Here is a 21,305-nt window from a genome sequence, read left to right on the forward strand (position 1 = left end):
GAAGGGTATACATACATATGTATATCACGGTGTACATACATATATGTATAAGGGAAGTACAATCGGACCAACTAGCAGCCTAGGAATTTCTTGGTGATATGTAGTATTCTACGTTTGCGAGACACAGTAGCTGTGTCCCGATATTGCATGTGCTAGATACAGAGCGCCGCTATCATACAGAGTTCGGCATTATTCGAATTCTTCCGACTAAATATTTATCTAAATAATTGGTCGAATAAGCTCTTCTCAGTCGAATAAATTCTTCGTAGTAAAAATATGTTCAATTAATCCAGTGTTGAATCCTGAAGCGAAAGAACGTTTCAATATCGTCGCGGGAGGATATATCTAAAATCTAACAACAACAGTTTTCACACATTCTCGAAAACAAATACATGTATATGTACATATCATTTTGTTTCCGTTTCTTGCAATAGCAACTCCTGTCCACGTATCAAACGAAAGAATTTCGTCCGCGTCGTACATATATCAAACAGCGAAAACTTTCCCAAAGGGCCAATGGGAAACTTCCCGAAAGTGGAAAGTGGATTTGTATCGATTGCTACATATGTTTGTGGTCTAACTTCGGCCGAATGCTCAGAATTCCGACTGCTAATCCGCTCCATTCTGCTTCGTTTCCGTCCTGGCAGGAATTCCAATTCGATCCTGAAGTTTCATTCAAATTCTACAAACTGGTTCCAACATATTCGAGGTTCGTCAAACCGTTCGTTAATTTTTTTTTATTATACTCTTTGATTACTTATACTTTTTTCTTACCCTTTATACTTTTCGAATACTGATTGATCATCATTATTTTTGATTATGACTTGATCCGTACTTTTGCTGCATCAGAAACACAGTCAAGTCATTTGGATCAATTTTAAAGGAGCTATGCGATTTTTAACAGTGTGTGTGGCCGACTGTACGTAATTATTGCATAATTACTAGACTGCGGATCAACAAGAACAAAATCGAGTAGATAAAATTGAAAATTGTTGTAAAATTTCAAAAATTGAAGATGCCAATATATGATTTCTCCTCTATTTAAATCGCATTAAGGGAAGAAATAACATTCACAATTTAGTTTCTAATATTATACATATGTATGCACGTACAATATTAATCATACATCAACGAATAAGAAAGGAATCGGAGGTTCCTTTAGGGAAAAAATTATTTTAGGAAATATCTCAATCGCAACGGAAAGACTCGCACGGAAATGGTATTTTAGATAATAATAACGTGTCATACGGTGAACCGCGAAAGTATTTCATCGCACTTTAAAACAAATGGTCTGACTTCTTTCGATTAGAATCAATTGGAAGAAATGATTTACCAAATGGCATTCTAGATTGTAATTTTTGGAAAATCTATTTTGCAGATCATTTAGTAAATCAATGCTCCCAATTGCTTAGAAAACATCAGGTTGTTTGGGGTATAATAATTATAAGATAAAAAAGTTATGCTGTTTTAAAGTGCGTTCAACTACTTTCATGGCTCACGGTAGATGCAGCTGTTGATCTTCTCGATCGTTTTTCCTTCCTCTGCATGTGGAAGGAAATATTCTGCGGCAAGGAAGGAAGTGGCCAGCAGTTCCCAAGTATATCATACTCCCGGTTTTGATTAAACATGTATATAAGCATCAGCCTTTAAGACCATCTTCGAGGTGCGCCAGTTGACTTCAGATCTGTTGCAAGCATTTGACAAGAAAATTTCTGCTCGACTCAAGATGAAACTTATCTTTGTGCTTTGCATCTTTGTTACTATCGCCTACGTATCCGCGGAGAGTGATTCGCATGAAGCCGACCGTCAGCTAGCTGACCAGATAAGTAAGTAATACAACTGTCACAATTTTATGGTTGCGCGTTTGAAAAAAAATTGATTTTCCAACGAAAAATTATGAAACAATTCACTCTGTTAGGAAGTTTTTTTTCAATTTCAGGATTTCACAATTCTACAACATAAAAATTTTCGCTGGCTATCAGAAATAATAATACTGACAAAGAACGATTTAACAATGTTGCTAACTGAAAAATCCTTTTCAGAGAGTCTTACGAAACGCGAAGCTGTGGACGAGTTGATGATGGCGTCGGCCAATGACGCGGACGCAGTTAACCGTGAACGTAGAGCCCCTAAAAATCCGTGCGACGCAAATTGGTTTAAGAGAATGATGAACTTGGACACTTTCGCCTGCAATGTTGAATGCAGCGGTAAACACTGGCGTGGTGGAAAATGTAATAATCGCAACTGTATTTGCTACTAACCGTTCTACATAATTCTATAGTTCTATAGTTCTCTGAAACGATATTCCAGACTTACGCTTTCCTATTGAATATTCATTACTTTTATTCTAACTATTCATCTAATTAATTTCAGTTTTTAGTCAAAGAGCATGTATGTACTTACTTCTATATAAACAATTTGCATATCAATTTGCGCGCTTTTTATTTAACATTATTCCCAATATAATTTAATTAGAATATTAATATTTTCTGTGAAAATCACCTTCAAATAAATTTTGATTATAGGAATTCTTCTGAATTTCCTTTAAAAATTAATAAAAACTGAAAATTTCCCTCGATTTAATAACGAAAGATCGTCTGCGCATCCGAATTGTCCGGCGACTTATGGTCGGGATCGGGAGTGTAAACGCGACATTCCCTTACTATGCCCGGGAATGGATACTAGGATCGGGTCGATAGTGTTTATTCGTCGGAATCCAACTTCTTTGATATTGTGCTTTGACTGTGGCGTAGTCCACGTGTAATCCAAGGACTGGCCGAGAATCGACCGAATAAATTTTCATTTTCCTCGCTTATTCACCTGTCTGACGGCCGGAGATAACAAAGTTAAATTAAGTACGCGCGCGTATGGATGTACTTTCCGCTTCTCCCTTGTTCAATCTCTCTCCTCTGCCACCGTCGCAGTGTTGAGATCATCTATTTCCTTGTTATGCTTTCGCCGTTTCGTGTTTGTAAAAACCAGACTGTGCCAGATGTTTTTAAATAATAGGGTAGCTGTAACGAGTACTGCGGTATATTGCTTCGATTGTGTGTAGTTCGTTTGAATAGTATTCTGAATTTATAGTGAATTAATAATGTGCGGAAGTATAATTTATATTTGTTTTGAATACAAACAAAAAAATTAATGGCCTTCAATTTACCCCCACAAACCATACACATTTACAGTAAAATCCTAATCTTATTATATAAAATATAAAAATTGTTGGTGGCCCCCCCCCCCTCTGAATTTACCCAAAAACTATTTGGAAAAGTAGTTTTCTCTTTTAATAATTTTGTCGCGTCACGTTTCATTGTGAACGCAGTACTTGCGCCATTAGCATGAATTATTCTCTTTCCTCGAAATACATACGTGCATTACAGATCGAAATAAAGTGGAGCATAATTTCCTACGTATTGCAAAAACATTGTATCGATATTCGTTATAAAATGCCCGCCTCCTCGGCGAACGTAATCGGACAGGAGTCGCTTGTTCGTTAAAAATGGATTCCGACAATTTAATTAAATGAGTTATTAAATGATCGTGTTTTGTAACGTTTGTCCTTTATCGATTGTACCAGCCGCGCGGTGCCTTTAATTGCACAACGTGAACGTACGCGTAACGCAATGTTCACGTGAGAGTGCCGACATTACACGATTCGAATGATACTGTATATTTTTGTTTGTTCGCGCGTTTAGAAAAAATTCATTTCCGTGTATATTTAGTTTTTCCGTTCAAGTGGTCGCGCAGCGGGACGAGCAATCAAAAATCAGGGTTTTCCCTAATTTCTCTTATCCTGTTCAATTAAAAATTCTGGAAGAAATTAGGAACATTCTAGCTATCAGGATGCACGTCTATGAATTTTTTCAGAATTTTCTGCTTCGAAACCGAATGTTAAAAAATAAAACAAATTTTTTAAGTGTCGTTGTTACGTGTCCCGGAGTCTGACCTGTGCGAAATGATCGTTCCGCGACCCATTCCCCTTACTGGACGCTCAAATGCGATACTGTACAACCTTTTGTCCACGCGTACAATGTAGCTGTGCGCGGTTGACCAGATTCATAGGGATGCGCAGAAGAAAACAAAGACGCCGCACTCGACGATAGAAGGATGCAACATTTGAACGGTAAAGTACACACCTCGTCAAAAGTGCGTACTGTCCATTATTTCTTACAGCAGTAAACATACAGAACAACTGTTTATATGTTTGTGTGAATACACTTGTGTGTCACTGTCACTATACTTTTTAACTGAACTGTCGCAACGTGAATCGTTTGACAGGTGTGTTTGACGTATCGTTGTGAAGTTCCGCCTATTTACACCACTGCGCAGCGGGGACATTTCCCCTTGCGAGGGACATTCGGCCGCACAGCTAGATTTGACAAGACGTCCGACGTCCGACTGGGAACCACGACTTTCGCGAACATGCGTATACTACTTAATGCTTACAGGTAGATTTGCCCAAAGCTGCGCGGCGCGGAGGACGAGAACAGAGATAACTGACGATGAGACGGAGCGAATCTTCGCAGGGAAATATTGAGCGACTTATCGGACAGTTGAGTATGGCGATCGGTGAATGCAGGCAAGCTTTCCTTTATGCGAACTCAGGGCCCGCTCTAGCGGTTACGACGCCCCGGGCAAAAAAAAAACAAATTGCCGCCCCTTTTTAAGCACTAAGCACCGCGCTGAACAAAATGACCTTTTTTCTTTCTTTAGCAAAATTGTCTGGCAAGGGTAGTCTGAAATTTTCTATTAATTGAATATTTAAAACATCAATATTTTTCTCACACTTACAGCCAAAGCCAAAATGGCGCCCCTAAATTTTGGCGCCCGGGCAAATGCCCGGGTTGTCCCCCCCCTCCCAGAGCGGGCCCTGGCGAACTGCTTTCGTTGCTCGTTGACGGCTGCAGTCGAATCAGGCTGGGTCGTCGCGTAGGGAGAACGATGATGGGAGAACTCGTCCTGGGAAGATCACGTCGTTGGTGATCCTCGCGTTCGTTGACGCGCACGAGCTTTCGTAAATTGATAGCGACGAACGAGGAATTGAAAAGGAGAGTATCGCAAGCGCGAGGATGTAGGGAGAAGAACTAAGCGAGACTCGCTTGTTAAATTAATAACTGGGAATATATTTGTAACGTACGATGTGGAATTACCGACAGGAATAATCGGAAGAAGGGAAATCTGTAGCGTCGCTGCTTACAAGAGATGAGGAATTCAGAAACGGAGCATTTTGTAACAGAACTGTCTGTCGATTTGAACAGTCGGTTTCCACTGTTGTGCTATGTAAATGAAACTATCCCTTTGTTCTACGAAGCAATGCCGGATTGTGATAAACAGCTGTGTGCTGAAGTAGTTCGAGAAACACTGTGTGAAGGAAATAAAAACTCACACGCTAGGCTTCACGACACGGAGACCGGTTTCCTCGAATATCAGTTACTAAAGTTGTACAGTGTATACAGGGTATTCAAAGAAACGTCTATAATTTCACGAGTTCAGAACAGCTGTCGGAGGAGTGAAAAGAGATTCAATGAAAATTACCAGAACTCCTTCTTGCCTTTTTCAAAGGTTCCTTGGCAAGTGAACTCCTTAATATTACTAACATAATCGTCCAGACTGTTAACAATATATTAAAAACAATATTTTGATTTTGTAATTTGTAATTCTGGTATCTAATTCAATTAAATTACGATGTAATTCGTTTCTAAAAGTAAAATGTAATTTCCAATTACAAAGTACAGTATAATTTGTAATTCTGGTCTCTGATTCAACTGAACTACAAATTTGATTCGTGTTTTTACAATTCAAATACAATTACAAAGTAAAGTACAGTGTAATTATGAATGTAAGACACAATACCCAAAACATCGTTGATAATTTGTATAGTATCCTCTTTCTGGACCTTTCGAGATTAGTAATACATATGTATGTACTGTATTCTTTCTGTGCTGTATAAAATATGTATCATGTATTTATTTACATTTGTTAAAGTCGTGTTTCTTATTCATTTCTGTTAACCAACGTGCGCAAATGGCACCGTTAATGTTTTTAATATTCTTCGTGGTTTCAAACCTTTGTGTTAAATTGTCATCTTCCACTGAACATTTTCCGGTATGTATCATATGCTACGGTAACTTCACTTAATTGCTCATTTGTCCAATTAAACAGGTGGTCTCACGAGGTTTACACATGGAATTGGAACAGCCATCCGTTTATTTTATTCCTTTTACAATTTTTTCAGCTGTTAATGACTCGTGTGGTGTGTGTGTGTGTGTGGGTATACGATAAAGCACAATCCGGTTTAATCGAATTAAATACATTTGCTTGAATCTAATTGGATTCATTCTGCTGTAATTCAAATGTAATGTTCCAGTAATTTATTGTTTGTGGTTCATAAAGCGGAAGCACGTTGCCTAAATAAATTACGAATTCCTGAATGAAATAGAAATCTAATTAAACTGTCAAAATTCAAATTTAATTTCCAACATTTATCATTTAGTTAACAAAGCGGAAACGTCGCGCCTAAATATTTAAGGCATTCCTAAGCTAAATATAAATCGAATTTTTAATCAGCTGTAATTCAAGTTCGAGCAATTCATTGTCTGGTTCATAAAACGTAAACACGTCACGCGTGTCGCCTAAATATTTTAGAAATTCCTAAAATAAATATGCTTAAATCTAATTCAATTTTTTGAATGCAAATATAATGTTCAAGCAATATTTATTGTTTAGTTGATAAAGCGAGAACATTGCCTGAATATTTTGGGTAGACTGCGCGGATCTTTATGCAAAATAAGAGGAATTGTCTGCCCTAGAAGGGGCTGAATGGAATCCGGTCTTTCGTAATAACGTAAATATTCCGGAGCATTCCTGTTGCTGCTGCTGCTGCTGGGAATGTGGGAACTTGTCATTTTTGAAGAATAGAAGTACGTGAGTGGAACAGCGGAAGAAGAGCAGAAATTACAGAACTGGGATAGATATGAACATATCCGGTAGAAGGAAAGCAGAGAGAAGAAATGGAATTTCCTCAAAATAAACTGCATAAAAAGCAAGAACCACTTCTTTTTCACCTGAACACATACTATGGTTCTCGTGGTTGAAACTTTTCAGTTCAAAGAGCATTTTTCCTTTGAATTATTTATGTGAAACTTTCAATGTTTATCGGTGCCTAATAAACTTCCAAAATAAATAGAAAATAGAATTTTCATATTAAAATTAGTGACCAAAATGAACCAAGTACACACATATTTGTTCGTTATATGGACCGTCTTTAGTATTTACTGCAAAACGAAATATATTCCGCAATAGGGAATGTTTCTGCCTTAATGAATTTGCAAAATAAACTGCAAACAGTTCCTTTGTGTATTTAGTATTTAATATCAATAGATTCTTGCTTAAGTTTTTTTTTATTACGGTCTACATATATGTACGTATAACGAAAGTTTCTTTACAGTCCCGTAGAAAAGTAGAAAAAGTTCTACTTTTTTTTCCAAACTAAAACTTCAATATTTTCGTTTCATCGTACAGGTGTTGGTTCATATTGAAAAGTTCGCGTAGGTAAGTACCACTATAAACGTGTTTTCTTAAGATTCGGACATTATGAAATCTAAAAATTGTATAATTATAAAGTTGTAAAGTTGTTCGTAAAGTCGTAAAATTCTGTGTGAAATACGTTCTAATAAGAACATTTATAATCCCAACAATTATAAATTTCATTGCGACCGATACACTGGTTGCTCCTGGAGCTAACAAAGCCAGATTGCATTATGTGCTAAATTAAATCTTGAAGGTAAAAGAGGAATGTTGTCACTCACACACACACGTGTGCCCGGACGTGCATGTGAACGTTTCAAACACGTTCTAATAGGAACATTTTACAATCCGTACAATTATAAATGTTATTGTGACTGATGCACTAGTTCTAAAGCTATCAAAGCCAGATTGCGTTGTATACAAAATTAAACCTTGAACGTAGAAGAAGAATATGGTCAGACACACATGATCTGACATAGCAGTTAACGTGTTATAAAACCGTTCTGTGTGATAGCATCGATTATAAGAGAACAAGTGATATTTTCCGACTGATCCATTAGTTCTGGAACTAACAAAACTAGATTGCATTGTGTACATAATTAAATTCTGAAGGAAGATAAGGGAGATACAGAAGTGAACGTGTTGAAAACGTTCTAATAGGAACATTTTATAATTCGAAAAATTTTAAACGTTATTGTGACTGATGCACTAGTTCTAGAGCTATCAAAGCTAGATTGCGTTGTATACAAAACTAAACCTTGAAGCTTATTGTTAGACGTAGAAGTGAACGTGTTAAAAATCGTTCTAATAAGAACATTTTACAATCCCCACAATTATAAATGTCCGTTTGTTATTAATTGCATTCCGTCCTAAATGTGAAACGTTGAAGGTAGAGAAGGAAGAATGTTGTCAGAGCCACATATGCCCGGACGCGTTACCGAACACGTCGAGAACCGTCCTAACAATTCCAATTCCAGCAATGGCAATTATTAACAATTGAAAAAATGAATAACAATATCACCACTAGGAAAACTGTAATCGACGTGCATAGTCCTTCTGATAACACGTACATAGATCGGTCTCGATCTCCGTCGCTGAAAGACTAGCTTATATGTAACGATAAAAGTACACAAGAATCGTGACTCACTAGTCGGCAAGTCAGCGAGCTAACGCGTTGTCCGGTCCACAGTTTATAGGGGTAGTAGTAACCAGGGTAGCACAGAGCGGGTGGGTACAGGTCCAGAATTTCTAATTGTAGAGGTAACCAGGGTAGCAGAGAGCAGCAGGTGCAGCAAGAAGCTCTAACGTGGAACCGGCGCGGCGCGGCGGGTAGCACACAGTCGCGTTAAAATTGTTCAATCGGTAGCTAAACTTCCCAGCGATTTACCGGAGTCACTGATTTATTTCGCACGGGGACACGGGGGCACAACCGACACGAACAATTCGGTAAAAACCTTTCGGTGAACTTTGGGGAAACCTTGAAGAATCGTTGGGGAAATGTTGCGGGAACCTTGCAGAAAACCTGGTAGCGAGGCTCAGGCCGAGGACATGTCAGAGCGCGCGCGATTCGGGGTTGAAGGTGAACGCGAGGCTACCGCGGTGAGAGTCAAAGCGGTACTGCGAGGCTGGTCGCGACCCGGCGTCCCCTTCCACCATCGACCCGGAGCCCGGCGACCAACCGAAACCGAGGATTCTTAGACGTTTAAACTGCTTCCGTTGGATCCCCTAGCTAGCAGCCGAGATACCTGTTTTACGAGAGGGTGGGTTTCTACTACCCCCGAGACGCGCCACATTCGGCGGTCTCTCACGTGTTGCGCACCCTGTAAACACCGATCATCTGGATTTCATTCAATTACCGGATAGCTTGATTCGCCGCTCCCGAGGGATTTGACGAAACCCCTAAACGCGGAATCTAACCAGAAATCTCGATTTTCCTGACTAATGGTGCGGAACGATTTTTCTCTATTTCATTATTTCTTTGGATAATTGACATTGCTCATTGAATCATCCCCCCCTTTCATGTTTTTACCGCGAAATGTACAGAGAAAATCTTGACTGCGTCAGTATTTGTGGTTCTTAGTATTTATTTGATTAAATATGTTTCTTCTATTTAAACAATTCTTATATATGTAGAAAATTTGTAATAAATAAGTATCTAGAAAAATATCATTTTCGCATCTAGAAATCCCACTAAACGATTCTGATTTGAAGTGACGAAAATATGTTGAACATTACGGACCGACTCGAGATTCTTCCTGGCACATCCACAATGCAGTGTACATGTATTTCCCAATGAATAAAAGAAATCTAACCTGTTATTAAAAGTTTCTCCGTTACACACCGTGGTTGAAGGAAACGAAGAAGCACGGTTTCATGAATGTTTAATGTGCTGAAGAGGTGTACGGGCAGATCCTCTATACTCTATGTTAACGTCGAGCGAATAGTTCGGTGATCGAGACAAGTTAAACACTCGCGACCAAGTAGAATATGTATGTAGTATTCTGTGTACATTAATATATCGAATATACAAGAAACGCGAAGACGAGACAATGTCAGAGGGAAGGTTCAAGTGAAAGCAATAACACTTGTCCCTCGCAAGAAGTGAAATCGATTTCTCTGCGGCTGTTCACCCCTATGAAACATGCAACTGCGGCGAACCGTTCTGAAATAATCGAACGCAAGGCAGTGTCAATTCAAAATTATCCTTGCGGCGAATACGCGGAAAATCTAAACCAAAAATACTTCAACAACTATGTACGATTCTTATCCTTTGTAGGGGAACCCAATACATATAATAAATTAGACTGCGGATCATTATGGAAAATAAAAATTGTATGCATCGATTGCAAGAAATCAAATTCAATGTTATTTCTTCCCTTAACGATTCTAATAGAGGAGAAATCATACATTGATGTATACAATTTTTTCAAATTTCCCAACGATTTTGTATTTCATCCACTCAATTCTCTTATAAATGCATCAAGATCCGCAGTCTAATATGTAATACTATTTCAATTCAAATGAAATACAGGGGAATGATACAATGTGTTAATTATATAATTTTTATATATATTTCTGAGCTATACATATATATATACAAAGCCTACTGACAATAATACGCTATTCGGTTCCCCCTTCTCAACAATCTTTTCGAAAAATTGCAAATTGCATAAACTTCCGCTTTCCAGTTATTACCAAATTTAATCGATTTCGAACATTCGTAAGCTCAGCACGAAGAGGTACAACAGCACAACTGAAAAGTAATAAAGCGTGGGTCAAGAGATATATGTAGACATAATTTACGACGAGGTCCGGGGATCGACCATAAATTCTCAAAAAGGGAAGAGTACAATATCGGTTTATCTAACTGCACCAATTCATTTTTTATGTGTTGTATTGCAGAATTAACTTGTTATTTGCTAACTTGTGGGTTTGATCTATTTATATGAAATAACTACGAAAAGCACGTACTCGAGGCCATTAAAATTCCATGTTTTACAATTTTCATAAAATGTACTTAAATAAAACATTTTGTAATGTATTGATAAATCATGATAATCAAGACAGCTAAGACACCTATGTATACGTGAAAGGAATTAATAATTTGGAACAGTCGACACACACAACGATATACATATGTACTCGTGTTCGGAAATTCGTTTGTTTACCGTATGGAATTGCATTGGTATTGTCTAGTCAGGAGAAACAGGAAATTGAACGAACAAAGAGGGCAACAAGAGGGAACAATAAGCGTCGAGCAGAAAACGTTTTATCAATTAATTTACGAATTTCGTTTCCGCTTTATCGTTTACAGTAAACAGCGCGAAGCAGAGGAGCAGTGCATGGTGAAGGTCCCCTACGCGGGAAAAAGCAACAAGCACTTCCAGAGAAAAGAGGAGGTGGAAAAAGAAGAAACGGAAGCGCGATAAGTTGAGTGAAAACAAATTACCCACGCATGTAACGCAGTTTAATCAATTATAAGTTCATCGTACATTTCAAGTTTAAATTGATGGCAAGTTTAAATTGAGAGAAATTTCTTTCTTCTGATTTTCTTCGTCACCTCATTACTACTAGTACTCCCGACATCGACGTATGGGATCGAAAATTGGCACAAAGTATTTTCTTTGGATAAACTATCGACTGGCCTAAGGTAAATGTACCTATTATGTACCGTGGTATTTTTTCCCGATCAGATTAAAATACGTAGAAACAAATATTTTTCCCCGATCAATTTGTAGTATTCAGTGAGAATGTATTCGAACGATCTTGAGTGACCTTGAGTCTTAAAAGGCCTTATTAGATAGCACATAGGAAAGTGTGTATCATTCTAATCTACAGGGTGTCTCAAAATTACCTTAATTTAATGTAATGGGAGGTTCCCGAGATCATTTCAAGCGACATATTCCTTTACGAAAGCAGCCGAGTGTCGGTGACGGTGACACGCCGCCGCGATGTCGCAACGAACAAAAGTTTCTCGATGATGTGAATCCTCGCGAATTTCGATAAGCTTTGGATATGCTGTCAAGACCATGATTCTGAACAACATTTCCCTTTACAGTTTTTGTCGGTCGGCTTTAGTTTACGAGATAATTGTAAGAACTTGTAATTGTAAATCGATCTCATCGCCGATTTTGACCAGCCTTATTTCATAGGAAAAACATATTTAGAACATCGAATTTATAAGACATTTCAAAGTCATCGAAATCGGCGAGGAGCCACGTGATCAGCAACTTTACCCGAACGAGAGAAGAAGCACACACAGAAACTGATTCAATTAAAAACACACTTATTCAGCCGTAAATCCATTTGCTTGTTACACAGCAGTGAAACAGGAAACACCACACTTTCACCCAATTACTGTACACTACACGTAGCACACTTTTCGAACTCGTGACTCGTGATTATAGCGAACGAGAAGAAATTAGAGATACACACTCCGACGCGGAAAGAGGACCATGCTCTTCGCGATTCCGCCATTCCGCGCGAAACTGTGCTGTCCCACAGTGATGCTAGAAATGCGCAACATTTCACGCGCATGCGCGGCGATTAGCCTCACGTATACATAGTAAGATTCTCGATGAAATGGGGTACCTTGAGCACCCCGCAGAATTTTTAAAAATTTATATGATTTGATTCTACAAAATGAATGTACAACAAGTGTATTTGTGTATATTTTGTAACTCGTAGTACAACGTCCTGGAGTCTTTTTGTCCGGTGCAGATTGTTTCGGTACATTCCTGCCGATATAACTGCCAGGCAGCAGTGTTCCGATTGAAGCAACCGTAACTCGCGCATGCGCGGCAATTTCAGCCTCACTAGCGTAACTATATCGATGAAATCGGGTAGCTTGAGCACCCCGCAGACTTTTATAATTGACACTTATTCTTTATTTTGAGGATGGGATAGGGAAAGAGCACTGCAATAACTACGCAAAAGAATACATAATCGTCTCTCGTCCATCAGTCGTCCCGCCAATAACACTGGTACATTCCCGCCAGAATAACTGCCTCAAGGCGTCCGGGTCCTGGCCGCTCGGCTGCGTCATCGTAGATACGCTACTGTCTTGGCCGCGCATGCGCGAGTTACGGTTGCTTCAATCGGAACACTGCCAGTCAGGGCTCTGCTACCTTACATAGATACGGTACTGTTTGTCGCGCATGCGTGTGAAATGTTGCGCATTTCTGGCATCACTGCTCTCCCAGCCAGTGTCGCCAGAAAGTGACCGAACCGCCACTCGAGGGGAATACAAGGTACCCCCTCTCTGATGACCAGAGTAATATGTGACACGTTACGCGTGCGCGACGGGGATTTAGTGGGGCGAATGGAAGACACGTTGCGCGTGCGCGATGGGGACGCAACAATGACATGACATTTCGCAGGTTTTAGGTTATTGCCGCGTAAAATTCACCCATTTACTTATTTCACATACTATGTAGTTATTGATCCCTTTATGTCTATGTTGTGAGTTGTATTTGTTTAAAATGTAACGTGTGTTACAAATAAAACATAATTTGTCAATTTATCGTGTAGAAGAAAAATGAGTGAATTTATTATCCCAGTCTCTTTTATGCAACTATTTTTGAGGAGCGTATGAGGGTTAACAGTGTTAAAATATATTATGATTTATTGATTTTACTGAAATGTAACTCGGTACTACATACATACAGATTTCAAGATTTTTTCAATTGTACATATAGTAATTAGTAAGCATTCATACTTCGCTTCACGACTGAAACTCCCACATGTTACAATTAATTTTATTTATAATAAAGTATGTTTACAGTCTGTATTTAGAACGACCCACATGATTCATATGTACATAATAGGTACGATACGATACGCGGCAATAACCTAAAACCTGCGAAATGTCAGTCGTTGTTGCGTCTCCATCGCGCACGCGCAACGTGTCATATTACTCTGGTCATCAGAGAGGGGGTACCTTGTATTCCCCTCGAGTCTCGAGTGACGGTTCGGTCACTTTCTGGCGACACTGGCTAGTGGTGCCAGATGGGGTATGAAACCATACCCAAATTCTCGGAAATACTCTCTCCTCCTTTTCCCCTTCCACTATCCTATTCCATCGCTATCTAACTGATGATTGAGTGGGGCCATGGTGTATTATTATTATAGAGGTGTTCAGAATTCCTTTAAGAAAAGTGTGATAGATAGAGGTTAGATCGTCGCGAATCGCGAAGAGCATGGTCCTCTTTCCGCGTCGGAGTATGTATCTCTAATTTCTTCTCGTTCAATCACGAGTCACGAGTTCGAAAAGTGTGCTACGTGTAGTGTACAGTAATTGGGTGAAAGTGTGGTGTTTCCTGTTTCACTGCTGTGTAACGAGCAAATGGATTTACGGCTGAATAAGTGAGTTTTTAATTGAATCAGTTTCTGTGTGTGTGTGTGTGTGTGCTTCTTCTCTCGTTCGGGCAAAGTTGCCGATGATGTGGGTCCTCATCGATTTCGATGACTTTGAAATAGCTTATAAATTCGATGTTCTAAATATCTTTTTCCTATGAAATAAAGCACATCGAAATCGGCGAGGAGATCGATTTACAATTACAAGTTCTTACAATTATCTCGTCAACTAAAGCCGATCGACAGAAACTGTAAAGGGAAATCTTGTTCAGAATCATGATCTTGACAAGATGTCCAAAGCTCGTCGAAATCGGAGAGGATTCACATCATCGAGAAACTTTTGTTCGTTGCGACATCGCGGCGTGTCACCGACGCGTTCTCATTGCTCTGTGTTTTTCGTTAATAACTCGTTAACGAAGCCGCGGACGACATTTTTTCGTATTGTCAAAAGTTGTGACGTGATTAGTGCGCCCATTGTGCGTCTCCCGTCAGGACAACCCGCCTGGAGGGCCTGGTTGCGAGGGCCTGCCGAAGGCACGCCACGATCAGCTCTCTAGTATTAGATATACATATGTAAATAGAAAAGTGTGTATATCATTCTGAATTAAAAAACGTAGTTAATTTTCAACGACCTTGAAACGCTCTATTAGACGTCAACTTACTTGACTTTAAACAATCGTGAATGACTTTAAAAAACGCCCTATACAGTACATACAAAAGTGCATATATGTACCATTCTACATTAAAAGACACAATTACGGGCAGTAATGCTCAATCTCGCTTCATCTAGAATTCAATTAACTCCGCATTAGTTTATAAGCTTAGTTCCTAGCGGAGTTTAAATTCAAGGCTACCTCGAAGCCTAAGGTATCGTTCAACTCTTTGTCAGGATTCAAAAGCCCGCCCGAGTCCGTCCTGCTTTGGAATAAGTCTCGGTTAATTACCCTAGTACAGAGTTGGGCAAATTTTATTACGAATAACGATTTATTTATTTATAAGGCCGAGAATAAGCGCAGGCGGCGGCGCGGCGGGTCGCTTTTGAAGTAGAAATCCGACACTCGACACTCGACAGTCGACACTCGGGGCCCTGAGTCGTCGCGCGTCGGCGCGATGTCATTCGATACCTTTATACGCTCGCTGGCTTATTCGAATAAATTTTTATTCGCTGGTTATTCGAATGAAATCTCATTCGCCCTAGCAGCACAAAATATTGTATACACATTCATATAATATTGAAAAATTGAATTATTGAATTATTTCGGTCTCGGCAAGTGTTCTCCGGAGTACCTACGCAGTGATGGTAGGTAAGGCGCTTTTTTCGCGCATGCGCGAGTTTCGTCAGGATCGTATCTACGTCCGAAGTTTGTGGGGAACTGTGGCGGTCTCGACGGCGCCCTACGCCGCGCCGCTGGCTGTCACACAGTGGGCCGAAAAACGGGAATAAGATATTGCAGCGTTATTTATGGGCTCAGGGTCATAAAAAAGTAGGTCGTTGGTTTCGTCTTGACGCCAGCTATAACATTATGAAATTATGTGGAATTAGCGAGGTGGCCAAGGTACCCGATCTTCGTACATGACTGAGGCCGTCTGAGGTTAGAATAGTCGCGCATGCGCGAAAAAAGCGCCTTACCTACCATCACTGCCTACGTTATGTTCCATTATAAATCGGAGAAACTTTAGCTTCGATAACTTCTTAACGAATAAGTTTAGGGCATAATTAAGTTAGTACTTTTACGTAGAGCACAACAAACTGCATCGATTGGTGCAATGAAAAATGTAGGTTTCCATTTTTTAAAAAATGGAATTTTCTGATGCACCGATGCACAAAAGTGCATACAATTAGTTGCGTAGTATGCACCGTCTGATACCATTCAATTTTTTTCTTATAACATTTTCCTCTATTCCCGACCGTTTAAGTTTAGGAGGTACAGCCTGTTCCAGTTGCGCGGGACGCCCTGTATACCATTCTATTGAAAAGACGCGATTAAGGGAAGTTATGCTCGGCTCATACCTCATCTAGAATTCAATCTTTAAATTCAAGGCTACCTTGAAGCCTACGGTCTCGTTCAAATCTTTGTTAGGATTCAAAAACTCATTCGAGTCCGTCCTCCTCTGAAATAAGTCTCACTCAGTTAATTAATGCCACCATCGGAGGTGCAAAACTGGTTCGAAAGTACTCTTTCCGTTTAGTTCCTTTGATTCCGAGTGCTGTTATTAACAGTGGCCGCGTACCAATATAATCAAAGCAAAGGCCTTCTGAACTTTCTTCTTCTTCTTCTTCTTCTTACTCTTCTCCCTTTCGCGAGAACGTAGTGGCTCTTCGTGGAATGCTCGCCTAACGCAGCCACCACTTCGTTTTTCTTCTTTCACTTCTTCCTAGCCCATTGTCGTCCCGAATCCTTTTTAAACTCGTTGGTCCTCTCGCCGACGTCAAAGCGACGTCCTACCCGATTACACGGTCCAACGAAATTAAACTTTTCTCGTGTTCAGCTATCACTGATACTCTCGATCAAAATTCTATCGTATAAAGGAAACTATTAATATAAAACGAAATACGTTTGTTTGTTTTCTTTTTAATTCAGAACAGAGTTCACACAGAACAGTTTTTCGTGGCAATATCTATTGTTTTATCTTCTCCGTTAGAAATGTTAAAAATTGTTCCACTGCTTTCTTGTTACGATTGGTACGATCGTTTATCGTTTAGGATTGGTTATACGAGATTGGTAAATTGAAAATAATATAGCGATACATATTTTCCAATACTTACGATGTTTTCAATGCCTTCGAAACCGAATAAATTCGATACATATGTACATACAATTATTCATTTAAATACATACGGTAAACTGTGTATTGGCACTTTTATTAAAACGGCAAATATCAAGAATTGTTAATATACCTGTATGCTGAACTGCAAATCACAGTAAAAATCGCATAGAGTATAAATAAATTCAATTGTACTGCTATTATTGAAACATATATGTGTATGTTAAAAATTTGTTTGAATTTCAATGGCAGAATAAGATTTGGACGAGTGAGACGCATTTATTGTTTTTGTTGCTTTTATTGAAAAGCTGCTTTCACATTGAAACAAATATATATATATATGATAAATTTGTTTGAATATCCGTTTCTTGAATTCGCTAAGAAATTAGTTCGACAATGGTGGTTGATTTGGACTCGTGTAAAATGCGTTTATTGTTCGCCGGGGCGACAATCGGAGAGGCACGAGGGGGGGGGGGGCAGCATGACTGATCGTAAGACTGATTTAGCATAACGGGGGAGAGAGTGATCGTCATCGAACATATTCAGCTTCCGGAAAAGTGACGCGAATGCGCAGAAAGTTTGACGTCAAACGGTGTGTCGGTTAAGGGACAGGACCTTTCGACTGCCATGGATATTGATTTTCCTGGAGTTTTCAGGTTTCTAGAGCAGCCGGACGTTGTAGCGCAGACGCCCCATCCTCAACATGGCGGTCCATCAGACGCGAAACGTTCCGCGTCGCGGTTTCAGCACGTTCAACTTCCACCCTGAAGAATTTTTTGGACAAACCACGCGGCCGAAACTCGAAAGGGAATAACCACGTCGAAGATAATTCATCAAGTTTTTTCTCGTTAATTGATTTAAACGGATCAACATGGCGGCCGAGACATGTGCCGCTGTCACGTGCTTTCTGATCGCGTCGATCGCACTCGCCAATGGTGAGCTCTCTCGCTTTTACACACTCACTCGTTTCCGATAGTGGAGAGACTGTTTAGACGCGGGTTAAGGGTTTGATCGTGTAACAGGAACATGATGGTAATTATTTGTTTTGATTCTTATCAGTTGTCTATTATATTATCAGATTGATGTTTGGTTCTTTCGTTTTTGGTGGTGCAGCTTTCGATCATTATTTCAGAACATTACAAATTGTGATCAAAGAACATCAAATTCAACCGTTTGCAAATAAATTTAACTCATTAAGAGAGAATATTTAAAATTTAGAACATGGTAATTATTTATTTCAGTTATTATCAGTAAGCTGCGGATGTTTATGCAATTTTTAATTTTTCTAGACAAATTTTGAGACAGTTGTATCAAATGAAATCAGATCTTCAGTCTTCTAAAAAAAAATAGCCTTTGTAAATATGAAATAGAAAAGAAATCAAATCAGATGTAAATGAATTGTTAAGAATTCATACGTTTATTTATTGCAAAAATGTACATCGAGTACTTATTTTTTAAAAATTACTTTAATTAGTTTAAAAATTACAATTCATTCACTTTGTAAAGTATGAAGACCGTGTGTCATTGTAGCCATTTTCTGATTAATAAATTTTTAAAATTAAATTACATACACGAAAGTACCAAACATGAAAGTGTTACCGATTCTATTGAAGCGTATCGAGTATTGACTGTTATGTCTGCATAAATACATATACAATTTAACCTAAATAAATACAAAATTAATTTTAAATGTTCTTAATCGCGGCGAAATTGATTTGCAATAGGATGAAATTGATTTTCAGATGGTTGAATTTGCAGCGTAAAACCTATAACGATTAATTCACATTTGATTTGATTTTTTTTTTACAGAAAATTACTTAAAAATCCACTCTATTGTGGAAGGTTCAAGGTTGAAATTCATTTGTGAATGATTTGTGCAAAACCAATAACGATGAATTTACATTTTTTATTTGATTTTTATTTTACAAAAACGTACTTAAAAAATACAGGTTGTATTGTGTATTTGTTCTACAATTATGTTACTCTGCGTTCCTTTTAATATTTTCGCGACTGTTTATTTGAAAGTCCAATTGAAGATCCACGTTAGGGACGTTCATTTTTGTCAAGTAAATTTCTGCAATATAAATTGTTCGAGTCGATTTGCAGACATATGTATGTTGTCGGTGTGATAAACGTGAAGATGATTTTTATTCACTGTTTCATGGGACCATAAGGACAATTATTATCCACGGAACATCGAACTCACCAAGCTGCCGAACGAGTGAACGATTTATGGTGTTACCAATGCGACACATTGGAAGATGGAGAGAGATGTTCCAATCTAACCGGAAATTATAGTGCTTTCGAGCACAAGTGCACCGGCGACAAAAGGACTTGCATGGTAATGACGGACGCGATCAACGCGATTTCAATAATTATTGGTTCGACATTTACAAAATTAATATCACAATAATAATACCATAAAAAAATCTTGTCTTCGGTTCAATTCAAATTTTCTATTCCAGGATTTTAAATAATTTCATATGTTATCTCTTGAAGAAAAACCAAGTTACTATCCGAACGAGCTCCTATTGTTTTATATATGTATATCCGCAGTGTTAAATTGATCGAGTAGTTTATAATATACTTGTAATTTATTGGAATTTTTCAGGTGAAGCGATTTTCGTATACGACCAGCACAGAGAATTCAACGTCAAGCCCTCAAACGTGGTCCACCGAGAGAAACTGCACAAGCAAATGCGAGCCCGGATGCATAATAATTGGCGAACGTACGAAATTGTACGCTTGCACCGCTTGCTGCGAGCAATCGTTCTGCAACGTCGGCACCGGCGCTGCTAAACGCTTGTCAACCAAACGCGTCGATCTATTTCTAGCTCTTATATTGCAAATTATTTTCACGATCGTCATGTATCCGTCGTGACACTGTAAATAAAACATCCGACGACGTTTCTGTAAATAAATCCAGTTTACTATTTCACTTTGTCGCTCATTTGTTGGTTTTGCAAATCAATTTCACCCTTTAAGAATACTTACAATTAATTATTAATTATTCATCAATACGTATACACATGTCACCTCCTTAGCCTCGGAACTGTTTTTTTTTTTTTCAGTTGATATGCGAAAAGCACACAATGCCTATATGTAATATGCGTCTTTTGGCAACTCATTTTGTTTATTGTGAATTGAGATTTTTTTATATGCCAGTGGTATGAATTGTCCGAATCGATTTTAATATCTTTTTGTTTTATTTCTTGTTTTCAGGACTCTAACGCAGCTTCCCATCCTCGCAACAAGTAGTTTATGAATAAACAACAGTATTTCTTATCGCTCTATTTATCATTTCTTACGTAGCTGATTTTGAAATTTGCGGTACATTTATTTCATTAATTTTGTCGTTAACAAGAAAGGCTATGCGAGGAATAAATCTGATGGAAACTATAATAAGTTGAAGCATTGACTTCCGAGAAGAAGATAAGAGGTACTGATTTCCAGGAGGATAGCGAGTATATGCTGGACTTTAAACTGAATGCTCCCATTTACGTTGTGTAGCCACATTAATTGGTCGCAGCTGTAGTGTGTACATACAGCGAAAATGATAGAATTACAGGAATTTGGATACTTGATACAGGAACAAGGAATAATAGAATTAGAAACATCGTTCCCACAAATACGAACATGTTAAGGTGGAGTAGGGTAAGAGAGTGCGCCCTAGTTTTTGCAAAGTTCGACTTTAAACTGATGTATTTTGAAGACTTCGTGACTTTAAAAAATTGCGACGGGCAGGGTAGCACGCGATAGCTGCTGATTCTTGTCAGAATGCCTTCTATATAGTTTCAAATTGATGCGGTAAAAATTTCAAGATGGGATTCTTTCGGATTTTCTAGTTCTCTGCATTGTTAACACTCTACCTACCGGGAGCCTCTTAATAGGATCTTCAATAATTGTGGTGTACCAAAAGAAAGCATAGAAATGTTCTTTTACATTGCAATTAATCTTCAATGAAACTATTAGACGACGTTATCGAGGGTGATTTGTCAGTTCACAATATGAAAATTGCTGTTGCCATTGAAGGTTCCATTAAAAAGAGTGTTTAGCCATGTACCATAGATTTTTCAAAAATTTTCAATAATTCGGTAACGTGCTACATAATATGTATACATAGAAGCTTCAGCCGCGGCGCGGCGCGCGGCAGCCGA

General features: G+C 38.7%; 3 protein-coding genes across 9 annotated transcripts in view; 2 read left to right on the forward strand and 1 right to left on the reverse strand.

The window, feature by feature from the left end:
* LOC143216820 (uncharacterized) overlaps positions 1-12,509 on the reverse strand; it is a 42,131-nt gene extending 29,622 nt beyond the window's left edge. Inside the window, exon 1 of one of the 6 annotated variants that reach the window (XM_076440290.1) lies at positions 11,882-12,509. The gene's annotated coding sequence lies outside the window, so the exon portion shown is untranslated. Of the gene's footprint in view, positions 1-4,791; positions 6,061-8,674; positions 9,193-11,881 lie in introns of those variants that run through there. The other 5 variants (XM_076440286.1, XM_076440288.1, XM_076440291.1 and 2 more) reach the window with 5 other exon arrangements.
* On the forward strand, positions 1,643-2,427 carry LOC143216841 (uncharacterized). Its single transcript, XM_076440330.1, has 2 exons — positions 1,643-1,826; positions 2,043-2,427. Exons 1-2 carry the CDS (start codon positions 1,727-1,729, stop codon positions 2,258-2,260), a joined length of 318 nt encoding a protein of 105 aa, XP_076296445.1. The 5' UTR covers positions 1,643-1,726; the 3' UTR covers positions 2,261-2,427.
* Positions 12,510-13,481: 972 nt separating the features above from the next.
* Positions 13,482-20,086, forward strand: LOC143216837 (uncharacterized). 2 transcript variants are annotated; one of them, XM_076440326.1, is made up of 4 exons: positions 13,482-14,391; positions 17,805-18,083; positions 19,323-19,489; positions 19,760-20,086. In XM_076440326.1, the coding sequence occupies exons 2-4, from the start codon at positions 18,020-18,022 to the stop codon at positions 20,027-20,029; spliced, it is 501 nt and encodes a 166-aa protein (XP_076296441.1). In that variant the 5' UTR covers positions 13,482-14,391; positions 17,805-18,019; the 3' UTR covers positions 20,030-20,086. The 2 variants fall into 2 exon arrangements, with proteins under 2 accessions (XP_076296441.1, XP_076296442.1); XM_076440327.1 differs by lacking the exon at positions 13,482-14,391 and having other exon boundaries at positions 17,624-18,083.
* Positions 20,087-21,305: the final 1,219 nt, after the last annotated feature.

Source organism: Lasioglossum baleicum, chromosome 16 (assembly GCF_051020765.1).
Source record: "Lasioglossum baleicum chromosome 16, iyLasBale1, whole genome shotgun sequence".
In the NCBI taxonomy this organism is placed as follows: domain Eukaryota; kingdom Metazoa; phylum Arthropoda; class Insecta; order Hymenoptera; family Halictidae; genus Lasioglossum; species Lasioglossum baleicum.

Excerpts from the sequence above, each read along its gene's own strand:
- LOC143216841 (XM_076440330.1), top strand. The coding sequence starts at position 1,727 with ATGAAACTTATCTTTGTGCTTTGCATCTTTGTTACTATCGCCTACGTA. Across the intron at positions 1,827-2,042 it reads TCAGCTAGCTGACCAGATAA|AGAGTCTTACGAAACGCGAA; the intron begins GTAAGTAATACA and ends AATCCTTTTCAG.
- LOC143216837 (XM_076440326.1), top strand. The coding sequence starts at position 18,020 with ATGGCGGCCGAGACATGTGCCGCTGTCACGTGCTTTCTGATCGCGTCG. Across the intron at positions 18,084-19,322 it reads GTCGATCGCACTCGCCAATG|GACAATTATTATCCACGGAA; the intron begins GTGAGCTCTCTC and ends TGGGACCATAAG. Across the intron at positions 19,490-19,759 it reads GCGACAAAAGGACTTGCATG|GTGAAGCGATTTTCGTATAC; the intron begins GTAATGACGGAC and ends GGAATTTTTCAG.